This window comes from Mobula birostris, chromosome 11 (genome assembly GCF_030028105.1).
Source record: "Mobula birostris isolate sMobBir1 chromosome 11, sMobBir1.hap1, whole genome shotgun sequence".
Taxonomy (NCBI): Eukaryota; Metazoa; Chordata; class Chondrichthyes; order Myliobatiformes; family Myliobatidae; genus Mobula; species Mobula birostris.
The window spans coordinates 23,056,072-23,068,153 of record NC_092380.1 but is presented as its reverse complement, the minus strand read 5'-3'; the positions used below and the strand labels follow the sequence as shown (position 1 = coordinate 23,068,153).

The 12,082-nt window shown below is 41.3% G+C and overlaps 1 protein-coding gene across 3 annotated transcripts in view; it reads right to left on the bottom strand.

Annotated features, from left to right (window-relative positions):
* The window catches only part of emc10 (ER membrane protein complex subunit 10), a 155,891-nt gene that overhangs the window by 93,340 nt on the left and 50,469 nt on the right, over nt 1–12,082 (bottom strand). For all 3 annotated transcript variants that reach the window (XM_072271912.1, XM_072271913.1, XM_072271914.1), the window contains exon 5: nt 4,148–4,329. In XM_072271912.1, the coding sequence (XP_072128013.1) occupies nt 4,148–4,329 (182 nt within the window). The remainder of the gene's footprint in view (nt 1–4,147; nt 4,330–12,082) is intronic.

The window sequence follows — 12,082 nt, the reverse complement described above, 5'->3', positions numbered from 1 at the left end:
GTTTCACAGTACTTGGAAGCACATGATAAAACAGGCCTAAGTTAGTATGAATTTCTTAAGGGAATTCTTGCCTGAGAGATCTGATAGAATTCTTTGAGGAAATAACAGGCAGGATAGACAAAGGGAAGTCAGTGGATGTTGTTTAATTGAATTTTCAGAAGGCCTTTGACAAGGTGCCGCACACGAGGCTGCTTAACAAGAGCCCATGGTATTACAGGGAAGATACCAGCATGGATAGAAGATTCACTGACTGGCAGAAGGCAACGAGTAGAAACAAAGTGGGCCTTTCCTGGTTGGCTGCAGGCGAATAGCAGTGTTCCACAGGAGTCTGTGTGTGGACCGCTTCTATTCACGTTATATTTAAATGTGTTGTATGACACAATTAATGGCTTTGTGGCTAAGTTTGCAGATAATACGATGATAAGTGGAGAGGTAGGTGGCGTTGAGGAAGCAGGGGGTCTGCAGATGGATTTAGACAGATTGAGAGAATGGATGAAGAAGTGGCAGTTGGAATTGAGTCAGGAAGTGTATGGTTGTGCACTTGGGTAGAAGGAACCAAAAGCGTAGAAAATTCAAAAATCAGAGGTACAAGGGGCTTAGCAGCCCTCGTGCAAGATTCCCTAAAAGTTAACTTACAAGTTGGTCCAGTGGTAAGGAAGGTAGATGCAATGTTAGCATTCCTTTTGAGGGGACTCGAATATAAAAGCACTGATGTAATGCTGATGGTTTATAAAACATTGGTCAGACTGCACTTGGGAGTATCGTGAGCAGTTCTGGGCCCCTCATCTAAGAAAAGATGCGCTGGATTGGAGATCACCCAAATTAACGAGAGTTATTCTGGGAGTTATTCTCCTTCAACTTGTAGACTTTAGCAATTCAACAGCATAGCCAAATGATTTAGAAGAATGAGAGAGATCTCATTGAAACCATTGAATATTGAAAAGCCTGGATAGAATGCATGTTGAGAGGATGTTTCCTATAGTCAGGGGAGTCTAGGACTAGAAGGCACAGCCTCAGAATAAAAGGACATCCCTTTAGAATAGAGATGAGGAGGAATTTCTTTAGCTAGAGGGTGGTGAATGAGTGTTTGATGGTTCTGGGCCTGCATCTTGGCAAGTTTAGAAGGAGGAGGACAGAAATCATTGAAATCTACCAAACATTGGAAGGTGAAATAGAGTGGAATTGGAGAGGATGTTTCCAATAGTGGGAGAGTCTTGGACCAGGGGTCACAGTCTTGGAATAGAAGGATGTCCCTTTAGAATAGGGATGAGGAGGAATTCCTTAGCTAGAGGGTGGTGTATCTGTGGAATTCATTGCCACAGAGCCAAGTCATTTGGGTATATTTAAAGCAGAGGCTGATAGGTTCTTGATTAGTAAGGGTGTCAAAGGTTACAGGGAGAAAGTAGGAGAATGAGATTGAGAGGGAAAGTAAATCAGTCATGATGCAATCAGTTATGGTGGAGTAGACTCAGTGGGCCAATTCACCTAATTCTATTACTATGTCTTATAGTCAAATAGTTTTTAAAATTCAATGAAGATTTCTGTATCTATCACCCTGAGCTTTAAACCCAAACACCAGACCAAGGTTTTGTCTTTTTCAGCTCAGCTCTGTATTGCTTCAAGTAATTATTTTAAATCTATGTCCCTTGTCTATAGATGGTTTTGCTAAGGAAAGTGCCCTTGCCACCTACTCCAAGTCCCTTGATAAATGTTATATACCTCAATTAAATATTCCTTTAGCTTCCTCCAAACCAAAAGCTAAGAAACAATCTAACTACCCGATCTTCTTTGTTGCTGAGGTTCTCCAAACCAGGCAACATCAATAAGTTTCATATTTCCTGTAATGAAGCAATCAATCAGCGCACTGAATCCAGTGAAATCCTATCAGTCCCATTCCACCAACTATTCCTGACACTTTATCCCCTCTGGGATTAACATAGGATTAGCATAAATGGGTTATATATAGTTAGTAAATACTTGGTGGGCCGAAGGACTTATTTCTATTCTCTCTATAAAGGTACTACTTCATTAGGAGTTTGAGGAGATTTGGTATGTTGCCACAGACTCTTGCAAATTTCGAAGGTGGAGAGTATTGTGACTGGTTGCATCACCGCCTAGTATGGAACCTCCAATCCACAGCATCACAAGTTGCTGCAGAGGGTAATAAACTCAACCAGTTCCATCACCAACACAACCCTCCCCAATACTGAGGATAGCTCCGTTGAGGATTCAAAGGCAATGCTTCAGGAAGGCAGCAACTATCATTAAGGGCCTTCACCATCTCAGACAGGACCTCGTCTCATCACCACCATTTGGTAGGACATAAAGCTAACTGAAGACCCACACTCAACATTTTAGGAAGTTTCTTCCCCTCCACCATCATATTTCTGAATGGTCCGTGACCATTACTTTGATATTCCTTTGATATTTGTAACTGCAAGTAATTTTCACATCTTACGCTGTAATACTGCTGCAAAATAACAAATTTCACAACAAGGTGACTGGACAAAAGTATAAGAAAGATGCCAGAGGTAAAGTTATTACACAGAGAGTGATGAGTGTTAGGAACACCTTGCCAGGAGTTATGGTAGAGACAGGTACATTAGGGGCATTTAAGAAACTTGTAGATAGGAACATGGGTGATAGAATAATGGAAGGCTATATAGGAAGGAAGGTTTAGTTTAGAGTAGGTTAAAAGATGGAACTATATTGTGGGTCTAAGGGCCTGAACAGTGCTGCAGATTACTATGTTCTATACATCAGTGATAATACATCTGGTTCTGATCCTAACTACCCCAATTCTCCAATCTAAATGGTCTTAGGAGAGACATTTAATGTACCAGCATGTCTTGGGGTGTGAAAGGAAATCTGAGCATCTCGGGAAACTCATGGGGTAAACCCCAGACAGCAGCCCAAGTGAAAACTGAAACCAGGCTGCTGGAACTGTATAAATTAACTTATCTGCTGTGGCATTATGCTCTCTCTATATTCTCCCTAGGACTAATACTTGGGAAAAAATTCCGACTGGAGTTTAAACTTGGGGGTATCAACCTCATTTACACGCATTCCTCAGTCCAATTCATCGACGCTTAGCATGGGTGACACAGTTGCAAAGCAGGTAGCGTAACGCTTTATAGCACTAGCTGCAAGATCGGGGCTGAATTTCCCCCAACTGCCTGTAAGCACAAAGGGTTTCCTCTGGATACTCTGCCTGTAAGTGAGTGCTTGGGTTTCCTCTGGGTACTCTGGTTTCCTCCCATCTTCAAAAGATGTACAGATTAAAGTTAGTGAGTTGTGGGCATGCTATGTAAGCATCAGAACCATGGCAACACTTGCGGGCTGCCCCAGGCACAATCCTCGGACCGTGCTGGTTGTTGGCACAAACAATGCATTTTACAGTTCATTTCTGTGTACATGTGACAAATGAAGCTAATCTTTCTTTTTACCTACTCACAGCCTCTCAAACAATTCTCTTTTCCAAGGATATCCAAAATGCAACAGGAACAATTTGTATATTTTTCAGATTCACCCTATAACGTTTTATCTGCGTGAGAAAGTTCAACTTGCTGATCATTCTTAACTTCCATATTTTCAACTTTTAACCGCCAGACAACTTATTTAGATACAGCCTGAACAGGCCTTTCTGACCCAATGAGCCACATTACCCAGCAACCAGTCATGGGACAACTTAAAATGACCAATTAATCTACTAACCGGTATGTTTTTGGACTGTGGGATGAAACCGGAGCACTGGAAGGAAATTCACACATTCACAGGAAGATCATACAAACTTTCTTAAAGCAGACACCAGAATTGAGCTCTGAACTTCAACGCCCCATGCTGTAACAGGGTTGTGCTAACTGCTACACTACAGTGGTACCCTTAACTACCCACTGCCTCTCAATCAATTCTCTTTTCCAAGAACATCAAAATTGCACCAGAAAGGATTTGCACTTTTTCCAAACTCACGCCATGACATTTAATCTGTGTGAGCGAGTTCAATTTACTAACCCTGATCACTCTTAACTTCCATATTATCAACTGTTAATCATCAGACGACTGAAGAATTCACTTTTTCAAGCAATTAATTTGAATCAATACAAGGAAAATAAGCATAAAGAAGCAACACAAACAAAAGAATACTCACGCAGACGCAGGAACAGGTTGCATGAGGTGTACAGTTGTGTTAAATAGTTCTAAATCCACATCTTCTACCTCCGCTCCATTGCAGGACCCAGGGACAGTTACTATGGAAACACCGATTATATTGCCAGACACATCTGTGTTAACAGTGATCACATCAGAGAGGTGAGACTCAACCAGAGAGCACTAAAGAAAGAAAATTAAAATGAAGTCAGAGCATAAGCAACTGTGTAGTGGAATAACAAAAGCATCATGAAGTGGCTTGTACAGAACATAAACCTCTCACAAAAGCACCTTACATGTGTCACCATGAGGCTGTATATTTGAAGTAAGACATTCAAAGACCACCTTGGGTCTTTTCAATACTATTTAATGCCCACTCTTCTTGCTTCCACCCTCACCATGGATTCACTACTCGAAGCTTTCGAAGCTTTTTGTTACCTCTAAAAACATGGCTGATCTCTGCAGAAATCTACACAGATGTCCTTAGTATCCACACAGTCACATACTTAAGACAGCAATATCTATAGGAACCAGAAGCCTTGGCCTATTCTGTTTTATTTCCCATACATACAGTCGAGATTAACATACTACCGACCAGACACTGAAAGCTGAACCTCCTGGTGCATATGCCTTAGATCTATACCTACTACTATGTCATCAAAGACTCGAACAATTTCTACAAATGTACAGTGGAGAGCATTCTGACTGGCTGCATCACCACCTGACATGAAGGCACCAATGTACTGGATCAGAAAATGCTGCAGATGGTTGTAGACTCAATCAGCTCCATCACAGGCCACTAGCCTCCCCACCATTGAGAACATCTTCAATAGTAGTAGGTAGCCATTGATCCCAGGGGATCATGGGTTTGCGCCTCTGGTGGACTGTGTCCTCTCCAGGGCACAAGCCTGGGTGGGAAGATTTGAAGAACCAGCTATTGCCCATGCAGCAGGTTCCCCCTCTACACATCACTGACGAAGTCCAAGGGAAGGGCAAGCGCCGATACAGCTTGGCACCAGTGTTGTCGCAGAGGTTGCCAGAGTGAAGCTGTAAACAACATCAAACTGCCTTAGGGACCCCGGCTCTGGATTTCTTCTTTGGGGTTTACTCCCAAAGCCTTTCCCATGGGTGGGCATGGCCGCAAGGCAGCGTCATCACCCAGGACAAGCCCTCTTCTCGCTACTACCATTAGGGAGGGAGTACATGAGATTGAAGACCCACACTCAGTGTTTTGGGAGCAGCTTCTTTCTCTCTGTCATCAGATTTCTGAATACTACCTCACTATTCCTCTTTTCTGCATTTTATTTTTTCGTAACATAGTAAGTTTTATGCATTACACTGTACTGATGCTACAAAATTTCACAAAGCATTTCAGGAATAATAAACCTGATTCTGATTTGGCCCTCTGAGTCCTGCACTGTCATCTGGATGAGCTAATTTTGCAGATATCTCCATAACAATCACTCCCGGGGATGGATGCTCCAGGTATCTCCAGGACTAACAAATAGTCAAACACAAGGTCTATTTTTATTGGCTAAAATATTCCAGCCTTACCTTCCACAGTAAAGTAGCATAAAATGGCAGCCAGCAAACCAAAACAGAATCTAACTTGACTATCAGTTAGTAGCTACAAGGAGACCTTGTGCATGTCATTTCAAATCAAAAAGAGCATTTTAAAAACACCATTAAATGTTCACGAGTATGATTTATAGTGCTCATGCAACCATAAAGGAGGAGTTAACAGGTCTCCTTACAGATTGTCTAAGGATGTGTCCCTGAAAATATTATGAGAGCCACTAATTAACAATGATGGAATAAATTATAGTCCGATATGCTTGGTAGAAATATTAATGATATGTACTAGTTTACTTTCCTAGTTTTGTGATATTTGCACATGATGAAAGGCAGACCACGCAGGAAATCTGAAGCCGAATCTTTGCAGAATCAGTGGAAAGAGCAGATGAGTTAATGATGCAAACCGTCACCCTTTGTTATGACGGGTTTGTTACGAGGGCACAAAGGTTATGAAGGCTTCACACTTAGCGTATTAATCTAATGAGTCTCCCACAGATGTTTTCAAGTCAGCTAAGTATATAAATCATTTTCTTTATGTAGTGTGCTGTTCCACAAGATGAGAAAGATAAAGAGAATAAATCACAGTCCCATTCTTGCACTGTTTATAAGACATACTTAATTCCAAATATCAATTTTTATCTAATTCATAAAGTTTACTTTAAATTAGCAGGAACATGAAATAATGTGCATGTATTAAATAAACACTCAAAGTAAATTTATTATCAAAGTACATATATGTCATCATATACTACCTTGAGACTCACTTACTTGCATCCATTTACAGGAAAATAAAGAAATTCAAGAGAATTTACCAAAAACTATACATAAACAAAGACTGACAAATAACTAATTTTCAAAAGACAAATTCTGCAAATAAATAAAAAAGATAGAGAATGCGAGTAATTAAGAGTCCTTGAAAGTGAGTCTGTAGTCCAGCGTTGAAGTGAGTGAAGTTATCCACACTGGTTCAGGAGCCTGACGAATTTAGGGTAATACCTGGTGACATGGGCACTAAGGCTTCTGATGGTAATTGTGAGAAGGGAGCATGCTGGAAGTATTGATGATGGATGCTGCTTTCTTGTGACAGACTGTGTAAAGAGGATTTCTTCTATCATTCAACACATATTGTAACTGATGAATATTAATGCAATAAAAGTCAGATGCTGGGTTTTCGAGCACCATTTCCATGGCTTTTGAAGAACACCACAGAAAGCACATATGGTTCACTCAGCTATCTGATGTCAGTTAAAATGAGGACATCTAATCATGACCGTCAAGAGCTTTACAGTTCCTCACTGCCCACAAGCCAGAACTTCAGCCACTTGGCCAAAGTGCAAGCCTCAATTGTAAATTGCTTTAAAGGTTCAGTCGAAACCTTATCTTGCATACAGATCAATTTATTACACCATGCATTGAGAGCTTCAGCAATGGCAAGAGGCTCATCAGGCCCAACAAGCCCACACCACCCAATTACACCTATGTGACAATTACCCTACTAACCCACTGGTTTTTGGAACCCATGTGTATGCTTAAATTCCCACCACTGTCTGTACAGAGATCAGTGGCAATTTAACCCAGGCTGCTGATGCTGTTATAGTGTTATGCTAAACACTGCGCTACTAATTTCTTTCTTTTCAAATCTTTTTATTGTATATATAGGAAAAATAACATGAGTACATCGAAGTAACAACACTTACAATGCCTCATAAAAAACCATCATCTTAAAGATTGAAAACAAAATTTTGTGATAACAAAAAAAAAACCTACTGAGCAGAAAAGTGAGAGAAAAAAAAGAGAACCCATTAGGTGTACTACCCCGGAGCCATGCGTCATACAAGAAGCTTCTAAAAATAAACATCAAACCGCCAGCAAGAAAAGAAAATATAATAAAAAATTTACAATTAGATTGTGGAAAAATTATATCAATTAACTCAAATGATAATAACGAGCAAATGAGCCCCATCTTTTCTCAAAATCAAATAAAGGTTCAAAGGTTCGACTTCTAATTTTCTCCAAACTAAGACATAGCATTACTTGAGAGAACCATTGTGACAAAGTGGGAGCTGATGTATCCTTCCACTTCAACAAAATGACCCTCCTAGCTATCAATGTAACAAATGCAATAACATGTTGGTCAGACACAGAAATACCATGAATATTTTGAGGAACTATTCCGAAAAGCACAGTTAATTTACTAGGTTGTAAATTAATTTTAAGTGCTTTAGAAATTGTTAAGAAAACCGACTTCCAGAACTGTTCCAATACAGAACAAGACCAAAACATATGTGTCAGTGTAGCTATCTCAGTTTTACATCTATCATAATGACTATCAACATTAGGAAAGATTTTAGAAAGCCTCTCCTTTTTCAAATGATAACGATGTACAATTTTAAATTGAATCAATGAATAGCTAGCACAAATTGAAGAAGAGCTAACCAACTTCAATATCCGCATCCAATCCTCCGTCATAAAAGTCAAATTAAGTTCCTTTTCCCAATCTTGTTTAATCTTAGACAAAGGATGTTTATCCCATTGTAATAGTAAATTATAAATTCTTCCAATAAAACCCCTAATCAAAGGATTCATATTCGTAATAGTATCTAACAGGTCAGCCTCCGATATGTAAGGGAAATTGCTTAAATATTTTTATAAAAAATATTGTAAAAAACACTGCGCTACGACTAATAACAGAATACAGAAAAAAGTATTAATTACAGAGAAAGTGTACTGAAGGTAAACAATAAGGTGCAAAGTCATCTTATCCAACCACCTTGGACATTTCATCCAAGCCCAGAGTTCACAAATATAAGTGCTTATTTTCCTGTAAATGCCTGCAAGAAAATGCATCTCAAGATAGTATGTGGCGATATATACATACTTTGATAATATATTTACTTTCGACTTCTGAACTTCAATCCTGCACTTCAACCTTGCTTTCCTAAATTTACCCCAGATCTCTAGATATTTAAAAATCTATTAAGCATAACCTAAGACACCATATGTCAAAATGTCAGCACTGCAGAAAAAGAACAATGGCAGCGGACCAATTACGGAACTGATTCCAAGATGCGAGTTAGGCCAGGGACAGAAATGAAAAGACTAGCAACCTGATCTTTGACAGAGAAGGTGACCACATCAGAAAAAGGTGATGGCATCCAGTAAGGACTGCAAGGACAGCTCCAATATCTGGATTCAATATGCAGTCCAACGTCTTCACTGCTAATATGGCAGTCTGGAAATGATATAGAGTAAGAAAATACAAGATGCAGTCTGTGAAACATGTGGTAAGCTAAATATATCTGGATGGTAAACAGAATTGTAATTACATCACCCTAGAGGGGCAAGGGAGACATGCTGCTCTAATCAAATAACATCTTTGGAGACTATGTCCCCTATATATCAGATTTCAGAAACAATTCATCTCTCATTGCATCATTAGAGCTCACGTATGCTCCAAACCAGAGCCAAAGAACATGGAAACAAGCCATATGGCCCACCACATCTATGCTGACCAGTAGGTAAGCAACCATAATAATCACATCGCCTTTGCACTTGACCTGCAGACTTCTATAGTGGCACACACAAAATGTTGGAGGAACTCAGCAGCTCAGGCAACATCTACAGAGAGGAATAAACAGTCGACATATCAGGTCGAGATCTTTTTCACACGGTGCATGTGGCAAGGTATACAAACAATAACAGATTACATGTTTACCTTACACATCAATGACAGTGAGACCTTCCTTCCTGAAAGACTGAACGCCTTCTGTGTATGATTTGACACAATGAGTGATGTTCAAACTTAATTATCATTCAACCCTAGATCAAGAACCATGAAAACAGCCAAACAGAACAGCGCTCTTCCAGGCCATCAAGGAAAGCAGCCCCTCACCCCACAACGAACAGGCATCCTGTCTGGCTGCAGCTAAGGTGAAGCTGATTCTAGCCACACAAAGCTGCAGGGCCAGACAATATATCCATACGGGTGCTGAAGGATCCTGCAGCCAAGCTAACAGTGGTCTCTACAGTCCTCTTTAACATCTCTTTGCAACAAGTCCACTGTCCCTGCAGGCTTCAAGGCAGGCACCATCATTCTAGTGCCCAAAGGAACCATGGTAACTGGCCTAAACGATTACAACCTAAAACACACAAAATGCTGGAAGAAATCAGTAGATCAGGCAGCAACTATGGAAATGAATAAACAGTCAATGTTTTGGGCTGAGACCTTCATCAGGACTGGAAAGAAGGGGGAAGATGTCAGAATAGGAAGGTGGGGGGAGGGGAAGGGGTCAAGCTAGAAGGTGATAGGTGAGGTCAGGTGGGTAGGGGAGGGGAGATGAACTAAGAAGCTGGGAGGTGACAGGTGGAAAAAGCAAAGAGCTGAAGAAGTAATCTGATAGGAAAGGAGAGTAGAGCATGGGAAAAAGGGAAGGAGGAGGAGCACCAAGGGGAGGTGATAGGCAGTTGGGACCTGAATGGGAATGGAAAAACCGAAAAGGAGGCAATTCAAAGCAAATTTATTATCAAAGAATATGTATATGTCACCATATACAACCCCAAGATTTATTTACTTGCGGGCATACACAGTAAATGGAAGAGACAATAGAATCAATGAAAGACTGCACCCAACAGGATGGACAAACATAATGTGCAAAAGACAACACTGTGCAAATACAGTGAAAAATAGAGAAAAAGGAAAAAAAAAGATAGCTAAGTGAGCAATAAACATCGAGAACATGAGATGAAGAATCCTTGAAAGAGAGATCATAGGTAATGGAAACAGCTTAGTGATGAGGCAAGTGAAGTTATCCCCTTTGGTTCAAGAACTTGACTGTTGAGGGGTAATAACTATTCCTGAACCTGGTGGTATGAGTCCTGAGGCTCCTGTACCTTCCTGATGGCAGCAACGAGAAAAGAGCATAATCTGGGTGTTGGGGGTTCTTGATAATGGATGCTGATATCCTGTGATAACACTCAGTGTAGATGTGCTCAATGGTGGAGAAGGAGAATGGTGGGGCTGGAGGGGGGATAAATTTCTGGAACTTAGACAAATCCATGTTCATTCCATTAGGTTAGAGGCTACCCAGATGGAATATGAGGAGTTGCTCTTCCAACCTGAGTTTGACCTCATCATGGCAATAGAGGGGTCCACGGACAGACAAGTCAGAAAGGAAATAGGAATATAGCCTTCTATACCTAAGTGATTCAAGGGCTCGTCTGGACATTTCTTAACTGCTGTCAATGGCTCTGCTTCCACCAGTGTCTGGTAATGTGTTCCAGATACTCATCTGTCTCTGGTGAAGGTTTGCCCCCTTATATCCACTCTGTATCACTTCCCCCTTTCCCTGAATCCCCTTAACTCTCTCTGATATAAAGGAAGGTTTACTGCAGTCTACTTATCTATAGTCTTCAATCATGTCCCCTCTTAACCTCCTCTGCTCCAGGGAAAGCAGACATAGCATCTACAGTCTCTCCTCAGAACTGAAATGCTCCACCCCAGCAGACCACCTCTGTAAACTTGCAAGTGGAACAAGTGCTACAACTGTCCCTACACCTGCTCCCTCACTATCATTCAGGGCCTCAAACAGTCCTTCCAGAGGAGGCGACACTTCACCTGAGCGTCTCTTGGGGTCATTAATTGCATCCGGTGCTTCCAATGTGGTCTCCTGTATATCAGTTAGACCCAACGTAGATTGGGAGATTACTACACCGAACACTTACGCTCCATCCGCCAGATAAAGCAGGATCTCCCAGTGGCCACCCATTTTAATTCCATTTCCCATTCCCATTCTGACCATGTCAATCCATGGCCTCCTCTACTGTTGCAGTGAGGCCACACTCAGGTTGAAGGAGCAACACCTTACATTCTGTCTGGGTTGCCTCCAGCTTGATGGCATGAACATTGATTTCTCAAGCTTCCAGTAATGACCACCCCTTCCCACCACCCCCCCTCTCCATTCCCCATCCCCTTCTCCCTCTCCTACCTCATCTCCTTGTTTATACTCTCTGGTGCTCCTCCCCCTTTTCTCGCCTGCTCTCCTATTAGGTTCCCCCTTCTCCAGCCCTGTATCTCTTTCACCAATCTACTTCCCAGTTCTTTACTTCAGCCCTCCCCCATCTCGGCTTCACCTATCACGTGCTTCTTCCTCCCCTCCCCCCACCTCCTACTCTGACTTATCTTTTTTCCTCCAGTCCTGAGGAAGGGTCTGGACCGGAAATGTCGACTGTACTCCTCTCCATAGATGCTGCCTAGTCTGCTGAGTTCCTCCAGCATTTTGTGTGTGCTGCTTGGATTTCCAGCATCTGCAGATTTTCTCTTATCTGTATTCTCCCTCACAACTTTCCTATAATTTGCGGCAAC